Source organism: Rousettus aegyptiacus, unplaced genomic scaffold (assembly GCF_014176215.1).
Source record: "Rousettus aegyptiacus isolate mRouAeg1 unplaced genomic scaffold, mRouAeg1.p scaffold_m13_p_5, whole genome shotgun sequence".
Taxonomy (NCBI): Eukaryota; Metazoa; Chordata; class Mammalia; order Chiroptera; family Pteropodidae; genus Rousettus; species Rousettus aegyptiacus.
The window spans coordinates 17,372,774-17,385,117 of NW_023416308.1; the positions used below are offsets into that span (position 1 = coordinate 17,372,774).

Genomic DNA, 12,344 nt, shown 5'->3' on the forward strand with positions numbered 1-12,344 from the left:
GGACTCTTATTTTATTCAATGAGATATATTTACTACTATCATTATTAGTTTTGACGCTCAAGTTATGCTGGATTTGGCCGGTGGGAGCCCCTTCAACCTTGTTCCTGTGTCCTTTTGACAAGTCCCTATCATTCCTCACTTTCTTGTACAAGGTGTTGCAGGATCATCTTGTGCCTTCTTAGATCCAGCTCTAGAATCAGCAGTTTTCTCCAACAAGCCCTAGTTCTTTTTAATGGAGAACAGTATTTAGAAACCAAGATCTCAGTGCTAAGTATGTTCTCTATTACCAGTGTGTCACTGTTCCTGGGACCTCTTAGTGGACACAGCTATGAGAGATATATGGATACGCACACACCCCTTTATATTTATATTTATTTCTATATCTATCTCTATACATATAAAAAACCATGCACTATACTAATAACTTCAATCCCTGTCTAACCCTATAAGTTTCATTCCAGTTTTCCCTGGCTCCCTTCTCCAACAGTGAGAAACTTGGCTCCTGAATATTGTTATCTTCAATATATTTACTTAGGTGCTCAATCCTTTGCAAGCAACCAATCACTTGATCATGTTGGGTCAATTACCTTGTTCACTCACCTTTCTCACATAGGCCCTGAACCCTGCCAAGCTGTTCTCCTTGCTTGGGCATGATTCATGGCCTTTTGGCTGAATGATTAAGGAAGGAAGGAAAGGAGGGTGGAAGGGAGGGAGAGAGGAAGGAAGGGAGGAAGGAAAGAATGAACTTAGCTTTCTTCTTTTTTGATATAACAAACAATAGCATTATTGAACTTCGATAGCCAATGAATGAATTTCAGCTAGAGGAATGGATAGAAAGAAAAGAAAATATTTTGGACTGGTGTCCGGGCTAAGCCCCTTAATGTAACAAGGAAGTAACAACTACCTTGACTTATTCCCAGATCCCCCATGGAGCCAGAGATGTCCCTGCTCATAATATACAAGGGCACAAGGAAATACATAACTCTGTCAGAAGTCAAATAGGGATGCAGATATTAGAGATTTTCTTCCTCTTTTCTTTCAGTCTTTGGACAAAAATGTTGCCTCATACTCCTGAATCCCAAGCCCCACTCTTTCTTCAACTTCTCCTTGGCAGAAGAGTAGAGTTGTACGGTTTTACACTTTTTTTTTAAAGTTATCTCAGCAGAGTGCATTTACATCTTTATCTTTTCCTATAGATATATAATTATAGAGCCATTACCTTGAACCTCTGACTCCGACAAAAACTGATGCAGGTTTGTATGGTAAGTTTGTTAGATGTTTTACTGGCACCAGTTAGAGGAGGTGGGTTTCCATGATCCTTATAGCAGCCGAGGTTTCCAGGCACTGGAGAAAAAAGAAAAACAAGAGAATTTCACAATATCTGGCAGTGAAATACCCAGGAGGAAAAGCATTTCATGCCAGGTACTTTCATCTCAGCCAATACTTCCACTCCTAAGGCACAAATAAATAACAAATAACGAGCTTTAAAAATGGAAGCCTTAGTGTCCTCTTGATAAATGCCACATTTTTATTTTGAAGAGTGAGGCCTATATAACTAAACCTAATATATTTACCTGTTCACTACTGGTAGAATTTAGTATTGAACTATGAATACATTCCTAAAAGTAGAAGCTACAATATGTAAATTGTTTCAGTCACTACAGGACAGGAAAAACTGTTGGAAGCCCATCATCCTACACCTGTGCCTCCCTCTGCTCCCTAAAAAGCTCCACAAGTGGATTTCCTCAAGGTGCTTTGGTGAGTGTATTAGTTTCCTATTGATGCTAGAACAAATGACTATAAACCTAGTGGCTTAAAACGGCATAAATTCATTATGTTATAGTTCCGGAGGTCAGAAGTACTAAATGTATCTTATGGGACAAAAATCAAGGTGTCAGCCTCCTGGAGGCTCAAGGAGAGAGTCTCTGCTTTTTCAATCTCCTAGAAGCTGCCTCTCTTCCTTGGCTTGTGGCTGTACTAGTTCAGCCGCTACTTCTACCATCACATCCTGTTCCCTGTGCTTCCAGCATCGCATCACCTTTTCTGACTCTGATTCTCTGTTTCCCTGTTATAAGGATCTGTGTGATTACATTCGGCCTACCTGGATAATTCAGGATAATCTCCCCATCTCGAAATCCTTAACTTAATCATACCTGCAAAGTCCCTTATGTCCAGTAAGGAAACATATTTAAAAATTCTAAGGATTACATAGACCTTTTTTTTTTTTTTTTTTTGGTGGGGGTGGAGCTACCACAGCGAACATATATTAGTGTTTCACAATCACACCATCAGATGATTTTGTCTAGTAGAAAAGGCTGTATCCAAGAATAAAGAAACATGAATATATGCACCAACTGTAGCAGACAGCTTCTGAAGATGGCCCTCAATGACCCCCACCTCCTGGTGGTCATGCCCTTGTAGTATACCCTCCCCCTGAGTATGGGTTGGACGAATGACTTGCTTTTGACCAACAGAATGTGGCAAAGTTGATGGGATGCCACTTCTGTGATTAGGTAATAAGAGACTATGACTTTGTTCTCTCTATTGCCTTCTTGGTTTATATACTTTGATGAAGCAATATGCCATATTAGATAGGCCATGTGGCAAGGAACTGAGGATGGCCTTCAGCCAAGAGCCAGCAAGAAATTAAGACTTTCTATTTCTGCAAAGACTGAATCCTGCCAATAACGATGTATGCTTTAAGTAGATCCTTCCCCAGTGGAGCCTTCAGATGCAACCCCAGTTCTGCCAAATACCTTGATTTCAGCCTTATGAGAGACCTTGAAGCAGAAGAACCCAGAAAAGCCACGTGAAGATTTCCTGACCCACAGAAAGTATGAGACAATAAATGTGTGTTGTTTTAAGTCACTGCATTTTAAGGTAATTTGTTATACAGAAATAGCTAACTAATACACCTATATAATACATACTAAATACATGTTTCTTGAATGAAGGAATTAATTGATTGTGGCCTGTGGCTAAATCAGGCTCTCTGGATCTTAGTTTCCTATCTGTGTTATTAATTTAGGAATCACTCCACCATCGGATGAAGCCCTTTCCCTACTTTCTCTATTTGGCTCCTCACAGTTTATGTAACTAAAGATATAATAAGATGTGAATGAGGCCTCATCCTAGAAGTACTTCTAGGTCAGTTAAATTATACATTTTTCAATTCTAATGTGAGCAATACAGACTCTTAGAAAGCATTTTCCCTTTATGTTTAAGGCTGAAAAACAGCATGGTCCAGTTTAATAAGCTTCATATCCACATTAGTCTTTTGACATATAAAAAATATACATGTGTATACGTATGTATGTACACACACACTATTAATTTCTGCCACCATCTACATCTAAACAGCTCATTTTAAATTGGCAGGAAGTACCTCTGCTAACCCAAAGAGTCGCCCTTCCCCTCTAAGCCAAGTGGTTACCCTTCTCCCTTACGTCACACATGGTTCAAATATAACAAATGTGGCTCACCACACAATGTTAAAATGCATCTTTCGGAAACAAACCAAATCTCTATAGTAGCAAATGTAAACAGAAAAACTCTAGGCAGTAGGAGTTTCATGTTCAGTGGGGGCCTGGCTAGGGAATGGCTTAATTTTAGAGTTTAAACAAATGCAGTGAGTTAAGCATCTCTAGTCGAGGCATATCATAGAAGTCAAGTTTGTTAATGGGACCTTGTATATGGAAACTCAAGCCACATGTTAAATGGTTCTTAATAAGAACTACTTGATCATGATCATTTTGGTCATTTATTCTGATATTTGTCTTATTTATTCCATTATGCACACAAGTAAGCATGTTATTAGGTATTAGTTTATAGAAAGCCCAAGGCACATAATTATAAATGTTAAGATTAGGCATATACAAGGCTATGGGTTACAGTAATGCAGCTGCAATCTATAAGCTTTATTCACAACAATTCGGTGAGCAAATCTAGGCAGAGCTCACATTCCACTGGGGCAATGAGGTCCCAAAACACACTATGAGGTCTATCACTGGAAATCAGATCACACTATGCTATTGCTCCATCCATTTGCATGTTAATGGTTTGAGGTATCATCCTTGCTGCTCAAGTCAGTCACTTGCTGGACACTCAATCTACTTCCTAAAATATTGCAGATACCTGTTCATGTTTCTCTATCTACATTGCCACTTCCCCAGTTTAAAATGCCATCTCCTCCCCGTTAGACCACTGCATCAGCCTTCTATTCCATCTCTCAGTTTCTAGGCTCACACTACTTTAATCTAGTTAGAACACTGCAACTGGAATAATCTTTAAAGTACATTCTAGGCAGAAATAGTGATAAGGGAAGAGGCATATGAAAAGAATGAGTGACCTTAGCCTTTTTTTTTTTTTTTTTGTAGGAACAAAAAAAAGTGAGCATGACCAGTGACACAGAGAGAGAAAAGTGACAGGAGCTGGAGAGGTATGCAGGGGCCCTCCTTAAAACCCTCAGAGATCCCTGTTTGCCCCTCAGGGTACAGTCCAAACTCTCTTACGTGCTACACAAGGCTCTGCGCTAGCTGTGCTGGTCCCCTTCTCCTCTCCCATCAGGATGACCTTTTTATCCCTGGGATCACATTCTAGATAAAGGTCAAAATAAATTATAGTATATTTATAAGTTTCCCAGCTACCCATTGCTCTCTGGCCTCTGGACTTTTGTATATGCTATTCCCTCTGCTTAGAATACTCTTCCCTTTTTTTTTTTCCTTCTTCTTTATTTGTGTGTGTATGTTTTCTTTATTATTATTTTTTACTCATCCCTACTTAAGATTGCAGCCTGAGCATCGTTTCCCCTGGGAAGCCCCATGGCCCTCCCGTCATCTTCCTACCACACACAAAAAAGATTACATGCCTCTGTTGTGTAGTTCTGTAGCAAATTATGCTGAACTTGATTGTGAACACCTGTTTATATGTCTCCCCAATTAGCCATGAATAAGTTAAAGGTAAGACAGTCTTCCGCACACCATTGTGTTCCCAGGCTCTGGCATGGTCTCAGTCACACAGTTGGTGCTCTAAAACTGTGTGCTAAAACAAACACGTTCAACATCATCAGCTTAAATCATGGCATGAGTGGGAAAAGGTAGTTTTCAGGCAGCCGTGAATGAAGAGAGCAGAGTAGAAAGGAAAAGCAGCGCTTATTTGCATAATGAAGTCCACTTCTAGTGAGTAACCGACTGCTTACTGACTGTCCTTTGGCTATAAAGAAACACCAGTCTAGATAACTGAGTTTTCCATTAAGGTTAATTTTAAAACTTAAAAGTTTTGAATTTATTATTTTGGATGAAACCTTTCGAAAATGCATTAGCTATTTTCTCTAAAAAAAAAAAAATCTTAGTTTAACCTACTTTAACTTTTTCTTGGTGGCTTGAGGTCATCAAATGCATTTCACCAAATGGCCCAGACTAGTGTGCTTTTTTCATATTCTTGTGTCTGACTTCAACATTCAATCTGTCTCTCTGGTTACTGTCGAGGCTACTGAAACCTCAGAACCTGGGAACTGAAAGAAGTCTTTGAGAGTACCTACTTCTTGCTGCTGTCATTGCCTGCAGTCTTTGCTTATCTTCTTAATTTGCTGCTGCTTAAACTTAGAAGAAAAACTATCGAGACTATTAAAATTGTGTGAAAAATAAAAATAGTTTCTAAAAGAAGGAGGGCTTTAATGCTCCCCATCTTCTGCCATACATATCATATATAGCTCAGGAGTTGTTTCTGCCTGCTCACTTCCCAGGACTTGGCCCTATTTTGAAGGTACGACTTCCTCCATTCAGAAGCAGTCAACATTTTGCAGCAGTCACTAACATGGGCTTTGGAATCAGACAGACCCCAGGGTGAATTCTGGCCCCTTCACCACAGCCTTTCTAAGTTCAGCTTTATCAACAGTGGAATGAGGAACAATACAAGCCTCAAAGGATTCTTCTGAGAATTGAAATGAGATAATGTAAATAAAATAAACACTACAAGACCTGGCAAGATAGTATGTGCTGAATAAATAGTGTTTATTATCATTATATGGAATAAAGGCTTTCATCATTCACCACACAAACAGGAACAACTTGCTTAGCAGCAGAAAAGTAAAACAGCATTGAATTAAAAGACAAATATCAAAGGCAGCCCACCTCAAAAAACTGGGTTTGAGTCCAGATATTCAAATGTTAATCTCTTGCATCTGGCTAGCATACAAATATACTTTCACGTAAACATCTTGCATAAAACTCACAGCCCTTTCTGAAAGGCAGGCCAGATGATATTATTCCTATGTGACAGAGAAGGAATCAGTTTAGCAAGGTTAAGGGCCTTGCATGGGGCATATATGATGGAACTGGAGAGCAGAGTAGAGCTCTAAGGTTACAGATTCTCACTCCATGGTTTTTTTCTTGGTATCCCTGGCTCCCTTTCTTGATAGGGCCAGTCTGGGGAGCTATATGAAAATGACTCCCTGAAATTAAAGACAGAATTTTCAAACACGTTAGTCCCTCAATGCTCTGTGCAGCATGAGGCCAGCCTCTGAGACAGTAGCCAGCCCCTGAGGGGTGCCACTGTCCTCTGAGTCCCACTGGAAAGTGTGGCTCGAAGTCTTGCCAGAGAAGACACGTCATATAGTCTTCAAAAGCATTACTGGTCAACTGAGTGGATTTCCAGACCATGTCCCACCCCTAGCTCTTCCCAGAAGCAGGGAGGAAAAGTCAATTTGAAAAAGGATATTTGTTCTCAAATTCCTTTTTACTTTCAAGACCACTTTAAAGCCCTGTGGCTTGGTCATGCATTTTTCTTCTTACCAAAGAGGCTCCATCACTTTCAGTTTTAAAAAAAATCATCTTAAGATACAAATGGACCCCTTGTTTATCATAGTCGATGCTTTAAAACTCATGACAATTAATCATCAACATTCTCTTCAGATGTTCAGAGTTCTTTGCAGAGATAAAGTTTTAGAGGAGACTGAGGGGAGATGGCCCTCTATTCAGATTAACCCAGGAACTATTGTTCTTTTACTATCATAAAGGAACTGTTGGGAAGCAACCAGGTAGGCTTACTAAACATGCATTACATTTGGATATAACTGTGGCCTCATTGTGAAGGTACTTCACACATCCCCATAGAGGCCTCCACAGCTGACAGCCCTATTCTGAGGACCACCTATTACCCATGGCACCTTCTCAGAGGATCTACTTCCATAACTGCTGCTCATTGGGGACAAGCCAAAGGACCCACTTCTCTGGCCATAGCTGACTCCCACTGGGGCCACCAGATTCTCTTTTCCAGGAAGCTGGAATTGGGATTTCAGTTAGTGAATTGCAGGCACGAGACTTGCAGTGTTCTGTCAAGCGGGGATTAAGGCAACCAGTCATGTTTGAGCCATGTGAGTTGATGAGTAAGCTGATTCTGTTGGTATACAAAGAGAAAGAAGATTGGACACTATGCTGAGAGAGAGAAACAGGTGGGAAACCATGTGGCCCCCAGAAATAGTGGGCAAGAGTGAAAACTTTCTTCTCAAGGTCTTGGGACCCAGGGGTTGGATTCTGTGATACTCTCCCAAAGACCTTCCAATACATGCCTTTTGCTCAAGTTAGCTAAGTGAGTACTATTCCAGGTAATCGAACAATTCCAGACAAAGGAAGAAAGCTTGCTATTATGGTAAAAGCTCAGTTTGAATACAAATCTTCAGATAGTAATTTGCATAAGAAGTCCTGACTGTTACTGTGTTTTCTATTCCAGTGCCCTGGCCAGATCTGGGATATTTGTTCAAGAGACCAGAAGCAAAGTTCTATTCTTGCATTTTAGAAAACTCTTACCTGGCTCTGCAGAACATCTTTTACCTTTTCTTATAAATAAAATCTGTTTCTTCAGAAACAATGCAGTGACTCTGTTTATTTTCAATGTCACTTAACCTTGTGAAGCAGAGACCAACTTCTGCCCCAGGGACTCCACACTGGTGCCTCAGTGGCTGATTTCTCCCTTCCATGGGAACAAGGACCGAGTACACATGAGATGATGATGCTGGTGTCCTATCAGAGGATCCATCATCTAGAATACTTCTACTGGAACATCAGTGGGTTAAGTATACATTCATCCACGCTCTCAGCCTGTGACCATGAGCATATTGCACCCCATCTTGTCCATCTAAAACTTCCAGTCCAAATCTGACAGCTGCCATCTTGGTCCAAGTCCTATCACAATATGGCCCCATCTTACCCCTATAAATTTATTTCTAAACACCAACTCTCTTCTTCAGTCGCGCTGATTCTTCAAGCAGCCCTATGTGTATCTCCGAGTCTATAACAACTCACCCAAATAAGTAAACAGTCTTTTCTTCCCCTGTGAAATTTAACATTTAGGTAAGTAAGAGTTCCTCAAGATCCTGATGTATCACAGTAGTCGTTCTCTTCTGGTGGAAGTTACTTCTCCGAAATGTAATTTTTGCTTATTTAATGTGGTAGATGGCCTCCAAAGGAGGCTCTAATAGTTTCTACCCTCCCTCCATACATGTGTGTTGCTCCCTACTCTAAGAGTCAGAATCAATTTCATCTCCTTTTGAATCTGAGCTGGCCTTTTGACTTGCTTTGATCAACAGAATGTGGTGGACTTCTGAGTTCATGCCTTAAGAGGACTGGCAGCTTCTGTTTCCTCTCTCTTGGAAGCCAGCCATCATAGAAGAGGTCTGAATATGCTGCTGAAAAAAAACAGTCGTCTAGGTAGAAGCTTGAGGCCATCTGAGATGCCCTAGCCCCAGCAAAGCACCCCACGCCACCCCCGTGAAAGCAGCTACCTGATTGAGCCCACAGGAAAGTAGCAGAAGAACCTCCCAGCTAAAACTCAGACAACCCAAAGAATCAAGAGAAGTGATAATTTGTTGTTGTTTTAAGCCACTAGGGTTTGGGGTAGCTTGTTATGTAGTAAGAGACAATTGAAACACCTTACTCAACAAAAGGTCAGTCCAAGTTCAAGAGGAATGGTACAGCTGTGTCTCTGGGAAGAAGAGCTCATTTTGTTGACTTAAACTTTTTTTCAGGGATACCACAAATACCCTAGGCAAGGAACCACAGAGTTGTCCTTGACTCTTCCTGCTGTTTCATCCCTTATATATTCCACTTGTCATCAAATTTGGTCTTCCTCCCAAAGGCATCTTGAATTTAACCCTTCCTGATTTATCTCACTGCTGCCGTAACCCGGGCCTTTATCCCCTGGATTTAGAAATCTGCATCCGCTCAGTCTTCCCCAAACTTCCTTCCTCCAGTCCATCCTATAAATGGACACTGGGCTCATCTTTCTCAACTCGGGCTTTCAGGATGTCAGTTCCCATCTAATCAACTCTGGCTTTCAAGGTCTGACCTGGTCCCTCTCTGTGTTTCCTCTACTTGGGCAGTGTGGTTCCCAATCCACATGCACAACAATCCTGTGCCCTTCCTCTAAGTCTCTCTCAAGCTGTTCCCTGAAGGGTGTGTCCTGACCCATCCAGCCCCCCTCAGCCTTCCTCCATGATGATGTCTCCAATTTCCGTAACCCATCCCGAGCCCTCTCATCTTCAAAAACAGCACTTGACCTCATAATTCAATCTTATTTACATATTTGGTGGGCTGGCCTCCAACTTTTCTCCTATGTTTATAACTCAGATTCCTAATTATATCACAAGATCGAAGGTAGGGACTATTTCTTATGTTTATGTATATTCTATACAGGCAAGTAGTAGCATAAAGATTTTTAGTAAAATCATCTTTATTGATCTAAATGATTTTCCCTTTTCAAGTTATTAGTATGTTTTACACAACTGTGCTTTAGAATATTTTGAAAATATAGTATGTATCTGTCACTGAGGAAAATGCCCACTTGGTTCAGAAAGTCCATTTTTTCTTAATGGAAAATTAAATAATATCCATGGCCAAAAACAAAGAATTATGGAGTGTACGCCAGATCTGAAACCGTAAAACTGCACTGCAAGAACAAATGCAGGGCCTCTGGTGTTCCCTGAGTGCAGTGCCACATCAGGCTCCAGGGGAACGCTACCACAGATGCGGAGGCGCGCCACTGAGCCCCATGGCCAGTCAGATCACAAGGGAATGGACAGAAATAACACGCAGGTTAGGAATGACCTATTTAGGAATTAGATGACGGAAACATGCCAATGGTAGTCTGTTCCTCGGGGGAAAGCACAGGCCACCATAATACCTGCTGATACTGTCATACCTACCATGTGCTAGGTCCTAGACTTAGGGTTGTGTGTATTTTACTCATTTAATCTTCAAAATAACTCTAGAAGGCACAGATGAAGAAACCAAGGCCCAGGGGAGAGTCGTTTTGGAGTAAGCTATTAAACGAGTAATGATTCAAATCTAAGTCAGTGTTACTCTCAGGTTGACATTCTTTCAAGTAGCTTGTGTTTTCTCTATAATTGGAAGACATGTGATTTCATGTCATCAAGAATATTTATGAGCACCTGTTATGGCCTCCACTATGCTAGGTGTTGCAGAAGATTGTTAACATATATGGCTCGACAGGGAAAAGCCTCATAAATTTCATCAGCACCCCTCCATAAGTAACATACAATCCAAGTAAAATGAGTGTGCCTGCTATATAAAGACAGCTTTAAAAGAAATCCTCGAGTCCCCCTTTCTACCTTAAGCCTCTCCTTCATAGAAATTCCAGAGCTATCTCTGCTTCTACCTTTGAACAGCTTAGTCTAGTTGAGAAACTACTCACATAAAGCAAGAATAAACAATAGAAAACAGGATTCTGACAATGTTAATTTGGGTAGTCTAAAGGGTTGAATTAAACAAAAACATTAATTGTAATGGGAAGACAGAAAAGGTGAAAAAATGCATAATTTGTGTGACTAATGTTTGTTTCAATCTTGCTTTGGCTATCAGATAAAATTTGAGGTTGTGTTTTAGCTATAAAGTGTTAATGATGCACAGAAATGAGTCTTTTTCAAGGTGAACTTCAGCCCATACAATGAAGACATGGTGTTGGGAGAGACCCTGAGACTGGACAAGCTACTTGATGTAATATTTCTTGCAAAGGGTCCAACTCTGGGGAGCCCCTTCCCAGCTGAGAACAGCTGGGCTGGGAACACCCACGGAGATGGCCCAACATTCTACTGAGCAGCTCTGCTGTGCAACAAATGCTTCCTGGATACCACTGCAGCCTGCTTTACTCTTGGGGCTTGGGATTTCCCAAACCCAAAGAAGAAAAGAAAATGACTTAGAGCTAACAGCTTGAACTGCAGACCCTCTGTCGCCACTGAGTTAATCCTTTTTGTTTCCACAACGGCAAAAAGGCAATCTTAATAATTCGGCATACCATCAGAATTCCAAACTCTAATGCCCAAACAATCCACAAAGAAAATTCTCAAGAATGACCTCAACAGTAGCCTGGATCCATCCCAGGGGCCCTGTTTCCACAGAAATAAAGGATACGGGGCTATTCTCAAGTACTAGAAGGAAAGGGCATTGGTCTTGCCATTAGGAGTCCTAGCTAGATTTGAATCCTATTTGGCTCGGAGAGTAATCCTCATCAAATCACTTAACTAGTCTAGCCTCATTTTCTCATCTGAACAATGGCCCGGATAGGGGAGGAAGTTAGAAGTGGACATACTTAACCTGCCTCATAGGACTATTGAAAAAGTTAAGTAAGATAATGTGAATGTAAGTGTTTTATATATAGTAGATACTCGATATCTCAAATAAAAGCTAAAACATATAAAACTCAGTGCTAACATTAAAATGCAGAAAGTGCTGACAGAAACAAAACATTTTCTGTAATTGAGACTGCCTTGACCACCACTGCCAAAGTGCCATTGGCTTTTTACTCAGACTCTGAACATAGCTTTAAAAACTCTTATTAGGGATCAAAATTGTAAGTTTCAAATCCTGTTTTTGGGGCTATGTTTTTTGTAAGGAACAACAAACCTGTTTTAACAAGGTTAGGGTGTCACTTAATTGAAAGGTACTTGAGCCAGTGAGGTCACTGGCTGAGACTGACCAAAGGTCCCATAATGCAGAGTTGCTATCACTGGCGGCATCCTCTTAGGGCTGGTCTGTGTGAATGATATAATCACTAAAGAACTTCTCATGAATTAAGAGGGAGAACTTGCTCTAAATCCCTAATACAAAAGTTTAAGAAGCTATGGAGAAAGGTCTCCTACTGACACTCCACACTCTCTTCAGCCTTATCACCATCTTCCCGGATCAAGTCTAAGCTCTGTACCCACACCACACCACAAGATCTTCCATTATCTGGCCTCATCTAATTCTTCTCAGACCTGATCTCCTGCCTTCCTTCTTAAAATTTCTGTCTCAGCAACAGTGACTTTGCTTGGGAATTGGTGCGTGCGTACG

General features: G+C 40.8%; 1 protein-coding gene across 2 annotated transcripts in view; it reads right to left on the reverse strand.

Moving 5' to 3' along the window:
• KREMEN1 (kringle containing transmembrane protein 1) overlaps nucleotides 1-12,344 on the reverse strand; it is a 63,377-nt gene that overhangs the window by 24,609 nt on the left and 26,424 nt on the right. For both annotated transcript variants that reach the window (XM_016164308.2, XM_036221858.1), the window contains exon 4: nucleotides 1,220-1,344. In XM_016164308.2, coding sequence (XP_016019794.1) covers nucleotides 1,220-1,344 — 125 coding nt within the window. The remainder of the gene's footprint in view (nucleotides 1-1,219; nucleotides 1,345-12,344) is intronic.